This window comes from Lepisosteus platostomus, chromosome 13 (genome assembly GCF_059453375.1).
Source record: "Lepisosteus platostomus isolate fLepPlt1 chromosome 13, fLepPlt1.hap1, whole genome shotgun sequence".
NCBI classification, from domain to species: Eukaryota; Metazoa; Chordata; class Actinopteri; order Semionotiformes; family Lepisosteidae; genus Lepisosteus; species Lepisosteus platostomus.
The window spans coordinates 11,284,655-11,305,193 of NC_142623.1; the positions used below are offsets into that span (position 1 = coordinate 11,284,655).

The following is a 20,539-nucleotide window of genomic DNA, read 5'->3' on the forward strand; positions in this document are numbered from 1 at the left end:
TTGATAAATAAGTGCTATTTCATGGCAGTGAATTGAATAACACTGGGTTTATCATATTTCTCAATTATGTATTTAATACTTCTGCCCTTATGCCGCACTAAAAATAGTACCATTATATTGCATAATACTTTGTTCCGTTAAAAACATGGAACAAAGTAAAACATGGTAATTAAAGAAGGGAATTCCCTCAGGACTGTGTTAAATCAGTGCAATTATGGGATTATGGAGATCTGGTTAAGAACATGGAGCTCTGTGGAGTGGGAAATGAAATACCCCAGTAACAACAGCACAAATAGGAGTCTTTGTTTAAATTATTTTGGTCAACTTCTGGTCTTAAATTAGGCAATCCCGTCATCACAACCTTGTGTGTCTCCTTGGAATGAAGTGTTAAACAGAGATCCTGTTGTAAAGTTTGTGGATAAAAATGTTTGCTCTATCTGAAAAGCCATGAAGACCCTTAAGCACACCCATCCAAAGCATTGAAAAAACAAGAAGAAGTACTTTATGTGAATATTGCAGCACGTCTGGTAGCAGGTCGTATTAGAAAAATATCAGACAAACTCTTTCCACTGTGATCTTCCCAGCTAACTGTCAATCTGTGCGTGAGTGAGGAACCTGGATCCACAAAGATGCGCAATCTTTGTCATTGTTTCAGATCGTAGAAAGCTGTTTATTCCAGGTGAAAGGCAAACTGCAGCCAATTCCAGAAGCCCAGCTGAAATGGTAGTCTACTCCAGAGGCCCCAGAGAGGGGGCAATTTTGACAATCACACCCAGTCAGCATGTCTTCAGGACATGGGAGGTATGCTCTGAAATTGTACATCATGAACCCAGAGATACTATCTGTAGACCATTAACATAAATCTTTCAGCTATTTCTCAAGATCAAGAAAATGTACTGACTCAATGGCTACAAGATGTAGCTTCTATCCATAATAAGTGTAACAAAACCAAACTAAAGAATTCTATAACTCTGATCACCCAGAATAAACACACAAAAGACATGGGAGAACATGCTAACTCCACACAGAAGGAACCCCAGCTCGGAATATTACTCAGTACCCTGGAGATGCCAGGCTGCACTGCCAGCTTCCACACCCCTGGGACACCTCTTTGTCATGACACATCCCCTGTAATCATCATTTTCACATTTCAAGGACATGACATGAAATTGCATTTTAGTTCAATTAAGATTGTCGGAGAAAAAAAGAGAAAAGAATCGCTTGAAAAGGAAGGTGCAGAGTAAAAATCATTCAGTCTACTGCGAGCTGCCCACCTCTTGGGGAATTCAAGGCATCAGGGTGTTTATCAGGCCTCCAAACAGCTCTGGAGGCGGAGATTATTTCATGGAAATGTGTCTCTCTTGGGAGTCTTCATGGTTAAATACATTCAGGTCAGCTGATAATACTTCAGATGGTTAGAGATGCATCTGACAGAACTCTGCAAAGAAAAACCTTCAGACTTGGGCAGAGTGAAGCTCAAAGGAAAGCAGGCAACAATAAGTGCTTGAAAGAGCCAAATGAACTTGCAGATATAAACACAGACAAGAAGAAATGTTTTTTTATTATTTTTAATAATACCAGATATGTTAAAAGGCACATGAGCCAACTCATTACCCACTGAAGTAAAAATAAACTGACCATGAAACTTAATAAGTAGCAGATCCAGAGTACTTGGCACAGGCAAGCACACCTCTGACATTAATTTCTTTAAAATTGTATATTCCCATCAGTTATTATTTACTTTATTTTCGAAACTTTACCTGATCAACGTCTTAGGTTTGATTTATATAGTAAAATTATGTTGTGGTAAAGTGATTTTCCTGATTCTACTGTGTAATAAAGAATGGAGGTCAGGTCTCCCAAATCTAGCTATTCAAGGTCTTTTCTCCCTATAAAACTTTTCATATTTTTCAAGTAAATGTTTAAAGGAACAACTGCTTGAATTTATATCTGCATTCATGTTACAGATTCGTTCCTATACAATTATAAATACATGTAGGTTCAATAACTAATGATCCTAGTAAGTGCGTGGCCTGCGTTCGGAAAACCAATTATGTTGAAGCTCGTGTTTGTCAGATATTATCAAAAATGATCAAAAAGTCTTGTCGGATTTCAGTGCAACGGCAACTCCTGTGACTTGTAGGGCGACTCCAAGCTTGCATGGAACTCAGTACGATACTGCTGATCATCATTTCAGACAGCTGGTTAGGGAGATCATCAGTCATTGTCTTCAGTCATCAACACCTGAGTCCAGAGGTAAATATACAGTATCTGCAGGAAAAAAGTCATTACGTCAAGAACACAAAAAGGTGTTACGTGCGCAGTCTTAAAACTTTGCAACGTCACTAGAAGAGTCTGGAAAACAAAAATGAAAACAAAAATCTCAGTGTACTTCAAATGTCACTGAACATGGTTGTTTTTTGGTCAGATAGAATTAAAGTCCTGACATACAATATATTCATTCAGTTTTGGTGTCATTCATATCAGCACTTGACACAATGGTCTTTGTGGACAGTTCCTAGTCCTGAAGCTTTTAAATCTTGTAACCTGGCAAATGAGTATTTCACTCAAGCGTTCAAGAAACTGGCAACATGCCTGAGACTGACGAAGCACAAAGCTCTGAAATAACCTCAGAAGAGGCAAAAGTGTTAGTTATTAGAAGCCATTAAGATAAACGTATCTCCAGTACCTCAAGGTATTCTATGAATTTCTACATGAAGAAGCAAGAGATCCTATTCATAGGCTATTAACAGAATGTTTCCAGAAAGAGGGGTTATGCCCACAAAATATATCTCCTATCCACAAAAAAATGTGACAAAACAAAACCAAATAATTGCAGAAAAGAAAATATTACTTTTAGTACGCGTAAAGCTATAGAAATGATAAATACTCTACCGTGTAAGCTTTCTTAATTTTGTCAATTAACGTGCAACTAGAAGGAGAACTGGAAAGGTTACAGATTTGAAAATGTTCCTCAAAGCAAAATATAAGAGTTTAAAATAATTAAAACCATTGAAAAAAGCTCTTGGAAACTTCTTTAGGGAAATTTACAATGATCTAAAAACTGTTGTAAACATGGTATTTAACTAATTGTACACTATATTTCAGGTGAGAGTAGGGTTAGGGTTAGAGGAATCATTAAATGTTGACTCCAGTTCTGCTTCTAGTTGCTCTTCAATAAACAAAATTAAGAAAGTTTACACAGTACAACAATATGTATGTATGCCTAAGTAGTCTGGGAATCCTAACTCTATCCCTCGGGTTTCAAAAGAGCACCAATCTGTCTCTGAAGCCCTTGAATCATTAGCTTTGAAAATGTTCCTCAAACAAGAAAATATGGGTCTAAAATAATCAAAACGATTGAAAACCTCTTGGAAATTGATCTTCTTCAGTAATGCACAGTACAGAACATTCGTATATTTGAATTTTCTGGAGGGTTTTGGTAAAGATCCTCATTAAAGATTAATTCTTAAATTGCAGACAGTAGACAGTAGTGTAGTGGATTGAGAATTAGGTAGTGGATATACAGTAACTTAAGTATACCGATAAGGGTCAATTCTACCGACTGGCTGGTAATTGTTGGATTACCACACTGATCTGAATTGTGGCCAATGTTCCCTCTAAGCTGTGCGTGTGTGCAAACACACAAGTTATGAAATCAGCGCACATAATAAATTGAACCGCGCACAAAAAATTAAATTTCTCCCAAGATTTGATAATTATAAAATGAACACAGTCGTCAATTGAGAAATGCTAAATTGAGCAAGAGACTGGCTGCGAGAGGCCCAACTTGGCTGTGTGCATTAATATTGCACTGCTCACTGCTCACTGCTCACTGCTCACTGCTTATGCTCGCTCGACACTCAGTCTCTATGACTGTGCTCGTTCAATCACTGTCCTGGTCTTTTGGATCTCCATGCTTATATGAGAATGACTATATTAACAAAAAAGAATTTCAGGTTTACAATTTTGCATACACTCAATTAAGTGCGCACAAGTTTTTGTCACTGGGGAAACAATTTGCACAATTTGAAATTTTTGCACAATTAAAAATTAAAAATTAATTTTGCACAAATTAAAAAATTAAAGGGAACTTTGACTGGGGCTACTACTTTTCCAAATGTATAGCAACAATCTAGGTTATGGTAGAGTAAGCTATCTACAGTAAACAAAATATGTGGTATCTTACAATCCTGGGTTAAAGGATTGTCCTTTGCTGACAGGCTGAATGAATTGAGCCTTTTAGGCTTAAGCAGAGAAGGAGGGGAACTGAGGTAGTCAAAATCCTCTAAATCCTGACAAAGTCAGCACACTGAAATTCTGAAGAATCAGAAGTGAAACTTGAACCAGATCCAGGTGAAACTATGAAGATGTACATTTGTACGGTAAATCGGAACAGGGGGTAGTCTTATTTACAGAAAAGGTTGTAGGATTCTGGATTACGTTGTCTAATCATACTGGCCAACAGCTGATGGCCTTGGATCACTTAGCTAGTAGCAACCAACCTAGACAGGCCAAATGGCCGCCTCTTGCTCATAGCCTTTCTAACATTCTTATTCTGAGGTAGAGGAAAGCATACTTTCTTCACTATAAAGCAGAGGTGACTCCTGAAGTGAAGGACAGGCTACTTTAGAGGAATTTTCAAATACATTTAAAAAGTGGTTTAACTAGCCACCAATCACTAAAATTGAAAACATGGAAAACATAATAATGACTAGACAAGGTTCCCTGCCTCTTCCTTCATTTTCAGTCTAAGTGGTGTTTTCAGTATCTGCTATTCATAATGGAAAACGTATCCCTTGACAGCAGGAATCATATTATCACAAGAAAGCTTGTCTGTATTTAATTCTAGTAAATGGAAATTGAAACTGCACTCATTTGTGAATGCACTGTGCTTCTAATAAACTGAAACTGCAATTATAGTGGTATATGTTAGATAAATTACCAAAATGAAGCTAACCTATAAAAATGCATTGCCTGTAGACATCACTGAACGAGACTGGTGCACACACTTTGTCAGTTGCGACACTGTGGTCGAGGTGGTGGTGACAATTGTCAAAGCTCCATCTGGCGTAGGGTTGGCCAAGGCAGTCTCGAGCAAACAGAAACTCCAATGACTAATGTAAATATGTTAAAAAGATTAGTATAATTGTGTACTACTTAGGAACCTAAAAAATGTTGTTGACGTTAAAAGTAACAGGAATGTGGCTCAGGAATAGATAAATCAGCACTAATTGGGGGCCAATAGACCCAAAGTTTTCTAAGAATGGTGAATTGATGTTATCTGTTTGTCAGGCTATTAGGATGTTATCCCACAGCTAACACCATATATGGCTCAGGTATTTTGGTTCAAGTGACCTTTAATGCATGAAACCTCTCCACACAAGAGTGTAATCAGAGACTCGGGTGAGGATCTTGGCTTTATTAAACAACACATTGCCCCCCAGGACAACAGAGCGTGCAAGGTGGTGTCACGGAGCCAAAAAACAAGGGCGTCACAGTAGCTAGGGCTCTGCAGAGTGTTTTTCCCTTTAAAGAGACGGAAACAGGGTGGAGATTTGCAGACTAGGCAGGGGTGGATGTTCTGCACCTGGAGCCGGCAGGACAAGGTATTCATTGTCAGGGTGGTCAGCCGAAAACATGCCAAGGGGCCGGGCTGAGAGGAGAGCACACTCTTCAGGAGGCTCTCCTCCCGAGACCAAGCCAAGCGCTTTCTTTTTCTTGACCACTGTTCTTTTAAATTCCTGTGCACATTACTGCTTGGATCCTTGTAGCAGTTCTAACACAGTCAGGAGTAAGGTGAGCACAGTATTCTTCATGCTGCTCCACTAAAATAACTGAAACCACAGCTTAAATGACCACTGACCTGACAGAAAGAGTCACTCTCTTCACTTCCTGGCCTCCCCATCCCTTGATTCTGCCTGTTCATTTTTTACCAGGTTTTCTGCAGAGGATTCTTGCTGTTGGCTAATTCTCACTGCAGCAGTAATTGAGATCATCCATCTCATTCTAGGCCCAGAGCTTTACCTTGTTTTTGTTCATTGTGAATGAACAGTAACACCTTCTGCTGCAAAACGTGCGGATGTGTGAACATCTATGCACTATTTCAGAAAGAGGTGAAGACCACTTCATGGATGGTCTGTGCCCAGCCAAAACAATCCACTCAGGCTTTCTGTAAACACGATTCTTCTCAGAAGTTTTCTTTTCATTTCTTTAGAAATTATTTTTAAAAATGAACAGAAGGCAAACCACTGAGAAGGAAGCTCTTCACAGAAAGGTTGAGTGGATGGGTTTGATTGAGTATGAACCATTTCTGAACTAGTCAGTTACCATGGGTTTTTGGAAGTCTGTATACCACTGGATTTGAATGCCCTGTGACTGAGTGTGATGGCAAACATTATATAAATTGAATTTGAGATTTTGGCATTTTTGTAATTAAATGCCTGCTACTTTTGGAATCATCAATTGTTTAAGTTTGTAGCTAAACCCCCTAACTGAATGAAGAGAGAGAGAACGTGTTGATAAGAACAGTACCTCTGAAATGCCTATCTGTTCAGAGCTGTTCAGCTTTTTTAATGCAAGCAAGCAACATGTCTCTCGTTGAAGTTAGTTCAAGCATGGCCAACAATTTACAGCAGTCACCGTTTTGCTGAAACCTGACAACACTAATGCCTAGCCTACCTTGGCAGCCCTTGGCTAGCTGTGTGTGAATCTCTCTGGCTGGCTTGTGACATGACCCTGGCTCACACTGATGACATCCACAGGTTAGGATCTGAGCTCTGAGCCATTCTTGAACCCTACCTCTGTGCTATTTCATTTTTGATTTTATTATTATTATTTTATTGTATTACATTGAAGAAAGTGTTTGCACGTAAAACACGCATACAATGTTTAACTTTTGTTTTCTTCCATCTTTTCTTTTAGTTTTCAATTGCACTTTTTTTAGAATTATATACAGGTGTACAGTATATCGTGCAGTAGAGAGTGGAGATTAAATATAGATAATTATATATAATTACTATATATATAATATAATATATATAATTACTTGTTCAAATCTGCACTAGTTTGGTCAAAAAAGTGCACACAGAAATATTACATCACTTTATTTCAGAATGTGAATTCGGGTCTTAATGGGGATATAAATGTCTTGCAGGTTAACCAGTATTTGCTAAACCTTTCAGACTGTATGTTAGGAAAAACTGTTATCTTAATGGATAATACAGTAAACTGTAAATCTCATTCACGGTATTAACAGAGTGTTCAGACACTGGAGGTCACACTTTTCTCATTGTCAATAAGCCATTTTCTTGTGATTGCTTTTTTACTAGCATCTAGACACATTCAAAGTATACAGTATATCTCTCTTCTGGTTAAATGTGATTAACAGGTAAAGTTCCCAAGTACATCACTGAGAATTCAAAAGGTATAACTGAGTTTACTATTTTAATAAGGGCTATGTGAGTGGATTGCCAATAATATTTAATCCATGGGCAGAACCATAAATGCTATAAACTAAACCATAAACAGTATAAACTCATTTTTTTAACAATTTCAATAGCTGGGCTTTATTTTCATCACACCCCAGTAACTGTCTTTTCTCTTTGTTTGCAAAATAATAGTGTTTGAGTGGGGAGCTATGCCAGTATGTACTAGCTGTAAAGAAACAAGTAAAGGTTAATTCTATTTCAGGTGCCATCTGAAGGCTTTTACAGCCCAAAATTTGTGTTTCTCCTTCCTGTTTTTCAGTGTGGAATTAACCTTTCCTTGTTCCAAATTATACTGTACATCTTCAAGGTATATTGAAAGTTGAGCAATGACTATTTCATACTAATCTGTTTTTGCTCTTAAAACGACAGTAGGATGAACATTTGACATGCTGTGGCTATCTATCATCCCGACAGATCAGTGCTCCTCTGTTCAGCACAATGTTTATTTCAGCAGACAACTGAGTTTTGTGGTGTGTGTCAAATTCTGATTATGAATCACCACAAATGAAAAACAGCTGTGCACTTTGTTTTGTGATTGCTACCGCATACAGTTCAAACACCGATGCCTGCCATCATTAAATTGATAATAGCCTTTTTAACTTAACATACAGTATGTGCGGCATGTTAAGAGATGTACCCTTTGACTGTAGGTTTGTTAATGTACTGTATATATTTATTCTCAAGACTTCTGTTTGCATTTGTGCTATTCATCATTGAGGTCTACAATTGCAAAGGCATTTATAATATATTTTAAAGAATTGTTTTTCAATAACCATATATATGTGTGTATGAGACAGTGGTTAGCATTGTTGCTTGCAGTGCTGAAGCCCTGGGTTAAATTCTGGACCTGGGCAGCTATCTGTTTAGAGTCTGTATGTTCTTCCTGAGTTCATGAGAGTGTTTTGGTTTCCTCTCACAGTCCAAAATAATGCTGGTAAGTTAATTGGCTTCTGGGAAAACTGACACAGGTGTCTTGTGACCCTTGGTATCCCATCCAGTGTGTACCCTGCCTTGTGTCTGTTGTTTGCAAGTACAGGCTAAGGCTCCCCTGTGACTTCATCCAGCTCAGGCTAGATGAAAATGGATGGATGTGTGTCTATATGTTTTCACTTTTTTAAGGTAACTGTATTTCCTGGTAACCTGATATCACTGTAGTAAGACTGCTTTTAAAATATTTTCAGTTTATAAAGGTAACATTATACTAGTGTGATGGTTCATATAGGGTATAATTAGCTGTCTTACCTTACAATGTCTTACAATGGGTGGGGGGGAGTACCATCGGTGGTGTCAACCCATGGCAACCCTATGGATAGTCGGGGCTTTTGCAACGGGAATGTCCTGAAAATATGTTTTCCTTTTTTGGCTTTTGTCTTATATGTTGTATGTTACTTATTTATCACAGTATAACACAACAAGCTTTATTGGCACGATATTACACAGTATTGCAAAGTATTTGTGCAAAATAACACAGTATTAGATAATACAATATGTGCAATTGTAACACAGCATTGTGCAATACAGTTGTACGCACGGTTTATATTTATTTATTCTTTTATCTTCCTCCAGAAAGTGTACAGGGATGGTACCTTGAGATACTTTTTCAAAAACGATCACAAGATTAAAAGATTCTGAACTGTGCTGCAGACACAGTGCCCGACAGCCTGCAAAAAACAACAGAAATTATTGATTTATTTCCCCTTTCTTCCAGCACAAAAGTACAAAGTTAAACCAGTGGTAAACTTTGGAACTGAGATAAGAACATACAGTACTGACAATGTAAATAGCAGGTGGCTCTGTAGTATGTGCAGAACAGCCAGTATTAAAAGAACATTGTCCCACTTGAACATTTTTGAAACCAGTGTTTCAAAAGGGAATACAGTAAGTGTCATGACATCCTTTTTCCAGTTTTTTGGAATTACCTACTGGGATAAAAAAAGTGGTTATGAAAAGGTAAAACTATATTCCTGCTCAGCAAGAAATAATACAGGTCTCTTTCTGTGACGTTTTATGTAACACAAGACTTAGTTGTATTGGTTTTCCACTATGTTGGACAGACTGGCCTTAGACATTATGATGTCAGCCTCGGTATCACAGATTAAAAATTTCCAGTCCTTGAGGACATTTTTGTTCTTTATAACCATCTCAATTCACAATGAAACAAATTATGTGCTTAGTTAAACTAATGACATGCCTTCTCCACACCTTCAGCTGTCCTTAGTTTGAAAAGACCAGTAACACCTGCTGATCTGATGACTTCCAGAGCGCGAATCATGCTCTTCTGAGGAAATGATGCCCATCAGACATGAATCAAATATAGTCACATTTCTGCGCTTTCAGTGCTCCTCAGTAAATATTGCCCATGTGGCTGTTGGGTCGAGAGAGGACCCGCAGAGATGTCTTGTGGTGGCTGGGGTGTGAGGTCTCACCATTTGCATTTTCCCTTGTGCTCGAAGTCTTCAGGTTCAAGGGCCGGGACAGTCAAGAGCAGCACTTAAGCCTCTCCAATGGGAAAACACTCCACTGAAGCACAGAGGCATGCTGTTTCACTGGACAGATTTGTCAAGGTCTTAAACACTTGGCCATTAAAGTTCCCCTGGTATGGTGAAGTAATTTCTCACATCTCCTCCTGACTTGCTACGTAAGGGCTGGGTTACCCAGGTGGGTTGCACTCCAGTGGGGATGGCCTGAGTTCCCTCGTATGATGACATGGGCTCCTTTGGGGTGACATACTGTATACTGTACAGGTGTATGTAATTATGTGCATCATCATAGTTACATATTATAGATTATAAAGGTGAAACTTGTAGGGAGGCGCTACTGTTGTTACACTTTGCTGAAGGAAACCCTTATTCACATCCAAAGAACAACGATATGGAAATTTGACGTAGCAACTATGTCTAATCCTCATCTCACAAACCCGTATCCAATGGACTGAACTGACTGTAACTGACTGCGTGGAATGAGCTGAGAGGGAGAGACGGGCGATCTCTGGCTAAGGAATGAAGTCGCGCTGGCAGTACTGTCTTCCCACAGTAGGTGTCCATTCGCCTTGATTCAAAGGCAGGGGAAGTACGACGAGCCTGTGCTGCTCACAGCTGCGTGAAAAGAGGCAGGCTTTTTCTTAGAAACCGTGGGTGGCCGTTATTTTTTTGGAAGCTGAATGTACTGTTCCCGGCAAAAACAAAGCACAAACTCCGTCCGACAAATGGGAAGCTGTGTATGTAACCGTTCGACCCCGCTGATGCCCTCACTCCCTCGGCAGAAGCGAAACGGAAAAGCGTGACTCTCTTACTCAAGGATATCCACTTGTTTGGTGCAACGCTAGATAATGAATGATTTATTGAAGCATGAAATCACGTTATTATTGATTGGGCTACATGGGGAGGACTCTGATTAAGACAGAGGCTTACTCTCCATACTGTATGTTCTAGCCCAACTATTGTGGTCGACAAACAGTAGGGGTGGCTGCTGACAACACATTCTCTCACGGTGCTCCACGGCAACCGTGTGTGTGAAGGTACAGTTTAGTACTGTACATAAGGGTTTTGCTTCATTTCTTACAAACGTACATGAGAACCATCTCAACGAATATGACGTTGCAAGGTTTAAAGAGTGTATTCATAAGGAGAATCGTTTTCGCCTCAGACGGTGCAAATAAAAGAAAACAGCTTTTTAAAAAGCTATCATAACAAAGCTCTCTCAGGTTGGTCTTGAGTGTTGCCGTTTATGGCTTCAACTTGAGCAACTAGACTCAAGGAGAGGAACCCCGAATCATTCAGTTTAAAAGCTGCACTTTGTGAGCCACAAAGCGGGCAGGAAAGAGGGATAAATGGGCGGAAAATTAACCGGGGTGTGCCTCTGCCCTTGAGCAAAAACTGCCCTTTCAGACAAAATCTGGCAATTTGACCCGTTTCTCCCATTCCGTACATAAGACCCACGAAGGGGGGGGAGGGGGGAGACATCAATTGCGAGACACCAGAACACGGCGTGGGATTTGTATTTTGCTGTGAATCCGCCTTATTCTGCAATCCCTCCTCGTTATCAAGGTCCATGATGAACCTGTGAATTTGAAGGTGTTAATCGCGAAGGTAAACCGCTGTAACGTTAGAACTTGACGTCTTGCCAGGAGGCCGTAAGCGTACAGTACCAAAGGGCTAAAAAGGTAAAAAGTGGTAAACTGTGTGATATTGGTTAAATGTGGGAAAAAATCGCTGTTGTAATGCTTTCACGAACTGATAGCAGCGCAATCCACCGTCCGCCACAATCTGATGATTACCATCAAATAAGACACCGGTGCGCTGCTCAGGTCGTCCTTGTCTGAAATCGCTGCAGGTGACGTGGCTGCAGTTCTTTTTACAACAGTGGACTCCCGATATCACCTTTCACTGGAAACTCAGAGCCTCTGACAAGAACACTGACCCAGCACAGGAAACACATGTCCGTACAGCTAACAATACGCTCCAATCTAACGCAGCCGTTAGGATCATATCGCAGCTTTATCTTAAATGAAAAACAAATAAGCTAATTTCATCATTTAAAATTGGCAAGAATTTCATTTTCTTGGCAAACACTCGTGTTCAGAATTCAAAATCACTAGATTTTTTACTTATTTGGAGGCGAAATAATACCAAGAATTATGATTTTTTTCCGGTTGCGCAATGGAGAGTAGATAAGGCATTTTAAAATACAAATTTAAACCCTTTTTTATTCGTTCATTCGGAGTTGACAGAGATAGGATCATTGTAAACCCCGGTACGCTTATCGTTTCTGAGTTGTAGGACACGGATGGCGGTTTGAAATGAATATACTGTATTATTATTAATATTAGATAACGAGTCCGGCTCCAAACCCCACATTTGCACTGTTAGTTTCTACAATTCAACGATTGCCTTGAATTGAAGTTACCTTGGATAAAGGGCGTCATTAACCATTATTAGTCCCATTAAGAGACTGAAACGCACCGGTTAGTTTTAAAGACCCGGTGAACCAAAAATGTTCTAAAAAGAGGCCTGCTTCACTGTAGTCGCTCAAAATGCTGGAACAAAGCGCCTTCGTAATCTTAAATTAACACATAGGTTTTGACACAACACGTATCAATCAACATCTTTAATCAAACTTATTTTTCTCTTACAAAATGTAACTTGTTAGCGCAACTGCATTGCCAACCACAGCTCCGGTTGTTGGACAACGCATTTAGGAAGTCGGGTTTGATCCCACGCAGTTAACGCACATACCTAAATAGTTTAAAGCAGTCACGTTAGTGTCATGGAACCGATCTCGCACAATGATATTTTTAAGGAAATCAAGGAAAGGGATTGAGGACACGAGCCCTCTGCAGCGTATGCGGAAGTCTTTCAATGTACGTTTCAGTCTAAAACCTGTCATGCAACGTTTAAACGGATAAACGTGCTTTTTAGAAATCTGCCGAGACACGCTTCGCACAGAAGACGGTTACACGTTGTTACATACTGGATACTGCTGTAACCTGTGAGAAATCATTTTCCCCCTTCCCTCTGAAAATCGCCCTCCGCAACTCTGCGATCCCACCGCCCAGAAGGCAGTCTTTCAACGCGGGAGGCGGCTCTGTTTTGCGACTCCTTTGAAGTCCAGCCGGCCCAGCTGTGTTTTCATTAGCTGCTAAAGAAATCCGTCAGCCGGCTGGCCAGCCTACCGGGGCTGACAGCCGCGTACGTTTCGCTCATTTTTTTTCTCCTCCAGCGCGGATGAGAGAGAAAACAGAGGGAGAGGATTTGGAAACGCTGTATTTTGATAGGATTGCGATAAGGCGATGACTGACTCCGTGCGCTCGCGATTCTGAAGCTCCACAGCTAGCGGGGTCTGTAGGGAAGCGGTGCAGGACCGGAGTTTATCCCTTTTGTTTTCAGAGAGGAAACCCCGAATCGTTATTCCCGTGGCAGGCTCTTGCCAACTTGGATACTCGAATCCACGAATTTGTAACCGCCTGCTTCACTTCTGGGTTATCATAATAGGCGTTTTTGAAGAGAAGAAATCCGGAGAAGTTGTCTTCTTACACCGCTGGATCACAGACAAGACACACGGAACAGGAGGCTGAAGAGACGCTTAATGCTGGTTTCAAAGCCATGCTGGGGCTCTTTTTAACTGACACCATTTACACTTCAACGTATAATTCTAAGTTCAGCTATAAATTGTAATTAGATGCAATAAAGTTAATGCAGTTAATGTGTTTGCTGAGTGATCAAATCCTACCAAAGTCCTGACTCGTTTTCAACTGATGGTGAGGTCTGACGGAGAACTTAACACGCTGAACTCGGACTGGGACTGCTTTTCACAGCGAGCCCGGTCAAACTGCTGTCTATATAGTACGCCGCTTTAAAGCCAGCTGAATCACTTATATTATCTTTGGGAAAGATCCGCTACTTTGCATATTCATTTTTAACGGTGGAAGGGTAGCCCATCTTTGTGGAGGTTAATTTTCTGTTGCCTCGTTATGCTTTTTTTCTCCATTGACAGTAAAGCAAGGCATCTGTAACACAACCTATTGAAACACGAGGGAACAACTTTCCAGTTTCCGAGTTGTGTTAAAATTACCTTTTTTCCCCCAACCGTATCAGTGTCTGCATGCCCAGTGTTAACTTTTTGTTGCACGCAATAAATAAGGAGCAATAACAGGGAAGACAGCAAGGGATTGTATTTTGAAATTACTGTATATTAACTGCCTACAAAAAAAATGGTTTTTCGGAAGTTACCCGGCGTTTCGGCATCTGGTATGGGGCTTCGCTTATCTCAGAAATTTGTGTTTTTACTTTTCTTATCGGGTTTGGTAACTCTCTGCTTCGGGGCCCTGTTCTTTTTACCTGACTCGGTTCGCTTAAAACGCATTTTTTTACCCAAGAGGGAAAATGCACCGTTGGCCGTGGAACTGGAGAACGGGGCAGGGGAGCACGGTCTAAAGCCCGACAAGGACTATGAACACTTGCCAGGAATCACCCCAGGAAAGGGGGATACGAGCACAAAAATGAAAGCCACCAGCCGCAAATCCTCCGCTACCAGGGAGGCAAAAAATGCGGAGAAAACCGCAGTTAAAACCCAGGAGAACTGGAACCAGTCGCGATCGAAAGGCGCCCCAGTCAAGTATCGGCTCCCGGAGAACAAAGTGGAGCAGCGAGAGCAGGGGAAGGGGACAGTCTTTTCCAAAGACAGTGAACACGGATCCTCCTTTGATTACGAGAAGTTTAAAAAATGTCTGCTGAGACCTCCTTTCGGGATCGATGGAGGCAAGCCGAGCGACGTCCAGACACAGAAAAGGAGGGAGAAAGTCAAAGAGGTAACGTAGAAACATTTCGCTTGAATCCTAAGGCTTTAATAGGCGAACCACAGTGATTTAAACCCGCTGTCGCTGTCGGTTGTGTGATGTCTCGGTTTGACATATACTGTAGCAACTACAGGCTAAACAAGCTACTAAATACTTTTGTTTTCTAAATATATAATATGATGTGTTACATTGCTAGGCTTTATTGCACATCTTAAAGAGTACCGACATCTCGACAAGAAGTACCGAAGTAAATCAAAATATCGAAATCTGTCTGTCCTACAGTAGATGCGCGACAGCCTTTATTGAATTTCTACAATGACACGTTTAGTGGATTTGGAGTTACCCAGATATTTTGGAATCGTTCTGACTTGCAGATTTAGAAGGGAATCCTCATCATCTGCTTTAATGTAGACCTGGTATCCGCCTGCCAGATACGTAGTAGCAATTCTGTCAGGATATCGCTTTGCAATATGAACGGAATAAAACTCATTAGGATTCTAATCCTACTGGCGAGCGGGAGGTGTCGTTCAAAGTCCGCTATGTACAGGTTCTGTCAAGGCAGGGGCTGCTATTTGGATATAATGTAATTTGTACACCACTAAAATGTGTGTTACTGTATATACCTGCTTAGTCATTTCCTCAGTGAGAAACACCTTTAAACAAAAACCCTTAGAAATGACAACTTTGTCAGTTCCAGGTGATCACATCACCTTGGCAACACTGTGCTTTTTTTCCCCCAAGATAAAAGATGTCCTTAGAAGAAACTGAACTGATTCTGTTCAAAGTTATCAGGGTGATCTTCCTTGCTGAATGCATTTCATTTATGATGCAGCAGTACAAAAGGGAAAATAAATGTGCCAGGCCATAAAAGTGCCAGGGTACAACCGATTAGGCAGTTTTGTATTTCGCTCAGAACTCGAGGATGCCTTCACGATCCTGACAAGGTGAGCTCAGGAAGATAGAAACTTCCTTTTGGAGCTGAAGGGCAAAAGCTGGCTTGATCTTGATTTTTAGTATGAAAACAGATAGTTAAAACACGAAAGCGGGGCTCTTAGCTTTTGGGGGTTTTAAGCAGGAGACATCAGAAAAGTTTCCACAGGCGTAACTGGCTTGTGGCGGCCAAGTGTTTATTGTGACATCTTTTTGAGATCCTTCGATCAAGGCTCTCCCTATTACTGTGAAGTAGGATTCACCAAGCTATGGATTATTCACCTGCTAACGGGGAATGTGGACTGGGTTCAGACCGTCATGAGAGGTTAGTTTTACTCCTCTGCTGATGTGCTGATGTACTTTTGCAGTAGTAATCCTGCTCGGTACGAGAGGCACCAGATTCAGGCATGCTGTCTGTGCCTGGCTGTGGAGACAGCGATGTGAAGCTGCCATCTCCGCAGGTATGACTGAATTCCTCTCAGTCAGAATCCCCCCTAAAGGAGGAGCAGTCACCCCCCTTTCCTGTACCTTTCCCATTCTTGCTAAGAAAGTGGTGTGGATGAAATTATACTCCGTCACCCCTGCTTTCCAGATGAAGAAGGGTCTGTCAGGGGGACACGGAAGGGAGTCTTTGGACTGCTGTCTTTTTCGGGGGACCCTTTTGAAGGCAGAGTGTTTGGGACTGGGGAGGACAGTAAAGGCTGCTTGGGCTAATGATCAAACGCAAGGTGTGCTCATCGCAGGCCGCAAGTCTGTGGCGTGTGGAGGTTGAAGTCCAGGTGGAGGAATGCTGTCAACCTCAAGTGGGTCTCTTCACCCACGGGGAGTGGCGTGGTTCTCTCTCCTGGGATGGCTCGTTGGGCCTCAGTTTTGTGGTATAACCCAGGCCTGGGAAGCCCAATTACATCTTTCTGTCCATAGCTCTGCTTGCCCAGTGCCTTCTGCCTGTGCGGACAGAGCCCGTGTTCTTCCAGTAGGCCAAAGGTGTAGGGTCTCACCTTTTATTTCTCTTTTTATATTTTCCATATGTACTGTACCATTTTGGACTTGGGAGACCTAGGTTCCCACTCCAGGTCTGTATGCTGCTGTCAGGCCAGTCGTGGAAGCTACCAGTGCATCCCAACCTCTTGACATAGGAGGGGAGTGCTCCTTGGTACCCTCATCTGACATTCTTGAGCCCTGGCGTTAGGCCAGATCCTGGGATGTTTTTTCCATGAATCTAATTAATCGGAGATCACTCCATAATAAAGCATGTTTCTTTTGAGAAAAATCAGTTTGTGATCCTTGTGAGGACTTTTTATTGCAATGATGTTGTGACCGCTGTGTCCATAGTGAGTGTTCCAATTAGCCACTTTCTGCAACAGTACCTTCACCGAACGTGACTTAAGTTTTGTTCTGAAATGAGCCAGAGTGAATCACTAGTAATTCTAAGGTTGCATGAGTTGTTCTCGTGTGTGCCTTTCTTTCGGTACTTTAACAGACTAACTGCAGCACTTGCAGTAGTTTTCCTTGCAGTGTAAATTTATGCCCTCTTTCCTCTATCTGCAAACAAAAACTTGCTGCTTTTTAACATGGGGAAAAAAATCCCTGCAGATTACCACTTGTTTGTGGTGTTTCCACTTGAAGGTTGAGCAGTTGCTCAGAAAATCAAAAAGAAAAAGGTTTTTCTCTAGGCAGCATACTTTAAAAAATTACCCTGCAAGTTTTTTTTATACTCTTTTCTTACTTCTTATTTTTCTGTAGTGACTGAGTTAAGAACAAACTCATATGTGGCAAAGTTTGGGTCCTAGCCAAGCCTATGGTCTATTTCGGGGATAATGTATAGGCAGGATTATATCTAGGGATGACAGTTCACCAGCTGTGGTTGTGTAGAGTTAGAACTGTAAAATTGCTACTTAGATGTTCTTTATGTCTGTGCCCTGCGATGGATTAGTGTCCCAGCCAGGGTGTATCCTGCCTTGTGCCCATTTCTTGCAGGAATATTCTCTGGCTCCCCTGCAACACTGTATTGGAAAGAGAGGTAATGGAGGAATGGATGTTCTTCTGTATAAATGAAATAGTAATACTTTAACCTTGTTGCATGCTAAAAATTAGATTGGGCCGGTCTCTTTCCACTACGACACATGATGTATCAATGGAGTGTTCTTTCGTCGTACAAAAAAGAAAAGAAATGCCAATTATTAAGTACAAACAAGAGAGGGTCCCCGTTCTGCACTTGCAGGTAGCATCTCAGTTCCTTCTGAAATGGTGTGGAAAGCTGAGAGGGCTCTCCTTGGAAAACATGCTCTCATAAGGCGATGGAAATCATGAAAACAGAGAAACCGCATGTTGAGGGCTACACTGAACAAGGCTGCGACTCTGATTCCCAGTACAAATCTTTCCAGATTCTGCGGCATGAATGAAGATTTTGTTTCAAGCCTTAGAGTGAGTCACCGTTCAGCTTTGAGGGTCTGTCTCTTTGCTAATGATGTATGGCGGTTCCCCCAAGGGACTGGATTTTAAGAGGTAGCTTCCCTTGAAGAAAAAAAGTCGCTGGTGAAGGTTTCCTGCTTTATTAATCCAAGGGCATGACTCATTAATTTATTGCCTAGTTATAGTGAAGCCATGCTGGGATCAGGTCTATGATGGCGTCACCACAAGGAGATGAGAAATTTTAAAGTGGAAGTACTGCCCTGTATTTTGTAGGAGTAAGGTGGCAGGGGGATAGTTGGAACCGAGTTCTTTTTTAAAAAGAGAACAGGCAGAAGAATCTGTAAATCGGGAGCAGTATATTCTGCTGGGCTTGTTGCTAAGCAAACAAGAATGTTGACTGTGAGCTGTGATGTTACGGGGGCAGCAAGTGAGTTGTGCATAATTGAGACGTGATACGTGTCGTCTTTTCTTTCTTCTGTTCGGTGGAGCACGAGGTGAAAACCTCACCTGCTGGCATCGGCCTTGCAAACATCACCAGGTATTGTTTCTGGAGGCTTTGTTTTCAGCGAAACGCCGCCAGTTGCCTCTTAAAAACATCAAGGGCACCTCCTCAGATACACAGGGTAGTAGGAAGTCATAATAGGGCTCAATGTAAATGGTGCCAGAGAGCGATAAAGAAGCATAACTAGAAAATGAAGATTTCTTAACAAGCAGTGTTCCACCTGCGATTGTTACCTGCAGAACGCGCCTGCTTGTAAGGCTTGGACTAAACCAAAACATGATCAACCTGTAAAAGGAAGTTCCTGTTCCTTTTATACCTGGTTTCCAGGGGGCAGACGTCCTGTGTTTGTAATTAGTTTTTGACAGATGGGCTGGAGTTCAGATTTAATCGGGGTTCGAGTTTTGATTTTGCCGGACCTTCATCTTGTGCTTTGACGGGCGCAGGAGGCTGAGAATCGATCAGTGGGTTGTCGGGGAGGGGCAGATTGGGGGGAAACCTACAGTTGAACAGGCTGAGCCCGAGCCCGAGCCCAAGGCAGCTGTTTTTCTCGCTCTGCCCAGATGGACAGTTATCTTGAAGACGGGGCTTGAGTGAAGTAGCATTTGTTTCAGGTCGTGTAAAACACACTCATTTCAACACGCCTGTGCTTCCTCTCAAGCCCCCTGTTCTCTGTTCCTCTACTGGGGGAATCGGTTTTGCTGTGATGTTTTTAATCATTCTAATGTAAAACTGTTTTTTACTTTCTCTCCATTTACTATAAATACTGTATTAGCGTTGCATTGCAAAGCGTAAGAGCAACAACGATTTAAGAGTGGTGGATGTTCTCCAATCCCACCTCTTACTTAGGGCAGTTTGCATCTTAGTTAGCTTTAAGCAGTGATCAAGTGAATGCTATGAGGGGTTGTTCAGCTTGACTTGCTTCTGTTAATTAAGAGAATTCTGATACATTTATATAAAGGCACTCGGATAGTTGTGTTCTCTACAAAATTCTTACTTTTCCAGTTGGGTTGTGAGCCAAATATCTGTGACTGTTTGAGATCCCAGATCCCCTAGGTTCCAATTCCCAAATCTGTGTGCTATTTGGCAAAATATTTGGGCTTGGCTTGGCTATAGGGATCCCTACTTGTTGCTGTGTAATAGCCCAGCACCAGGTGCAAACCGGTGGGAGTGATTAAACTAATTACACAGGAGGAAGACACCTGTTATTACTGCAGAGTGCATCTGTTCGCAGAGCTGATAAGAAATCAGAAAATAGGTTTCAGAAAGAAGAACTGTGCCTTTCTGTGCTCTTTTAGTCAAACAAGACAATCCAAAAAGGAATGGCTTTCAATGAACCTTTTCAGCTTGTTTTCAGCTTCCTCTGTTTAAAAGCTACAAAGTTTGTATTAGAAAGATTTGTTTTAGAAAGGCTGGTAGGCTGGTGATTTGGACTCAGTGGTCTGGGCGTTTGGTTGCAAGATGTTGCTGGCTGATTCTAGTCTAGTCAGAGTGTGCTTTACTAGATTGTATTCCTTTGGTTATGATTTCAGGTCAATATAAGCTATTTTGAAGGACTTGAAGCCCACAGGGGAAGTTTATTCTAGGCTTGTATGCCTCTGAGGCTGAGATCCTGAATCCAAATTTTATGTTTGAAGTGAATATAAAAATTACCCGTAAGAGTGAGGAGGTCTGTGTTCTGCTCACACTCACTAACGGCGAGTCTTGGACAAATGAACCTTCAGGATCTGGTACTGTAGATTGCTTTTCCCTGCATGAACCAAACTCCAAAATATTCCCCAAAAGACTAAAAATGGTTATCTAGCTTTGCAACATTTCTTGTACAGTTGACAGATATGATTAGCACATCTACTCACACCTTTCTGACTTCGAACAAAAATAAAGGTGCTACATCAGTAATGTTTGCAGTAAATA

General features: G+C 41.3%; 1 protein-coding gene across 1 annotated transcript in view; it reads left to right on the forward strand.

The window, feature by feature from the left end:
• The first annotated feature begins 13,125 nt into the window (after positions 1-13,125).
• LOC148649901 (mannosyl-oligosaccharide 1,2-alpha-mannosidase IA) overlaps positions 13,126-20,539 on the forward strand; it is a 212,250-nt gene continuing 204,836 nt past the window's right edge. The window contains exon 1 of the mRNA XM_088603116.1: positions 13,126-14,796. Within this exon, the coding sequence (XP_088459242.1) occupies positions 14,200-14,796 (597 nt within the window). The 5' untranslated portion in view covers positions 13,126-14,199. The remainder of the gene's footprint in view (positions 14,797-20,539) is intronic.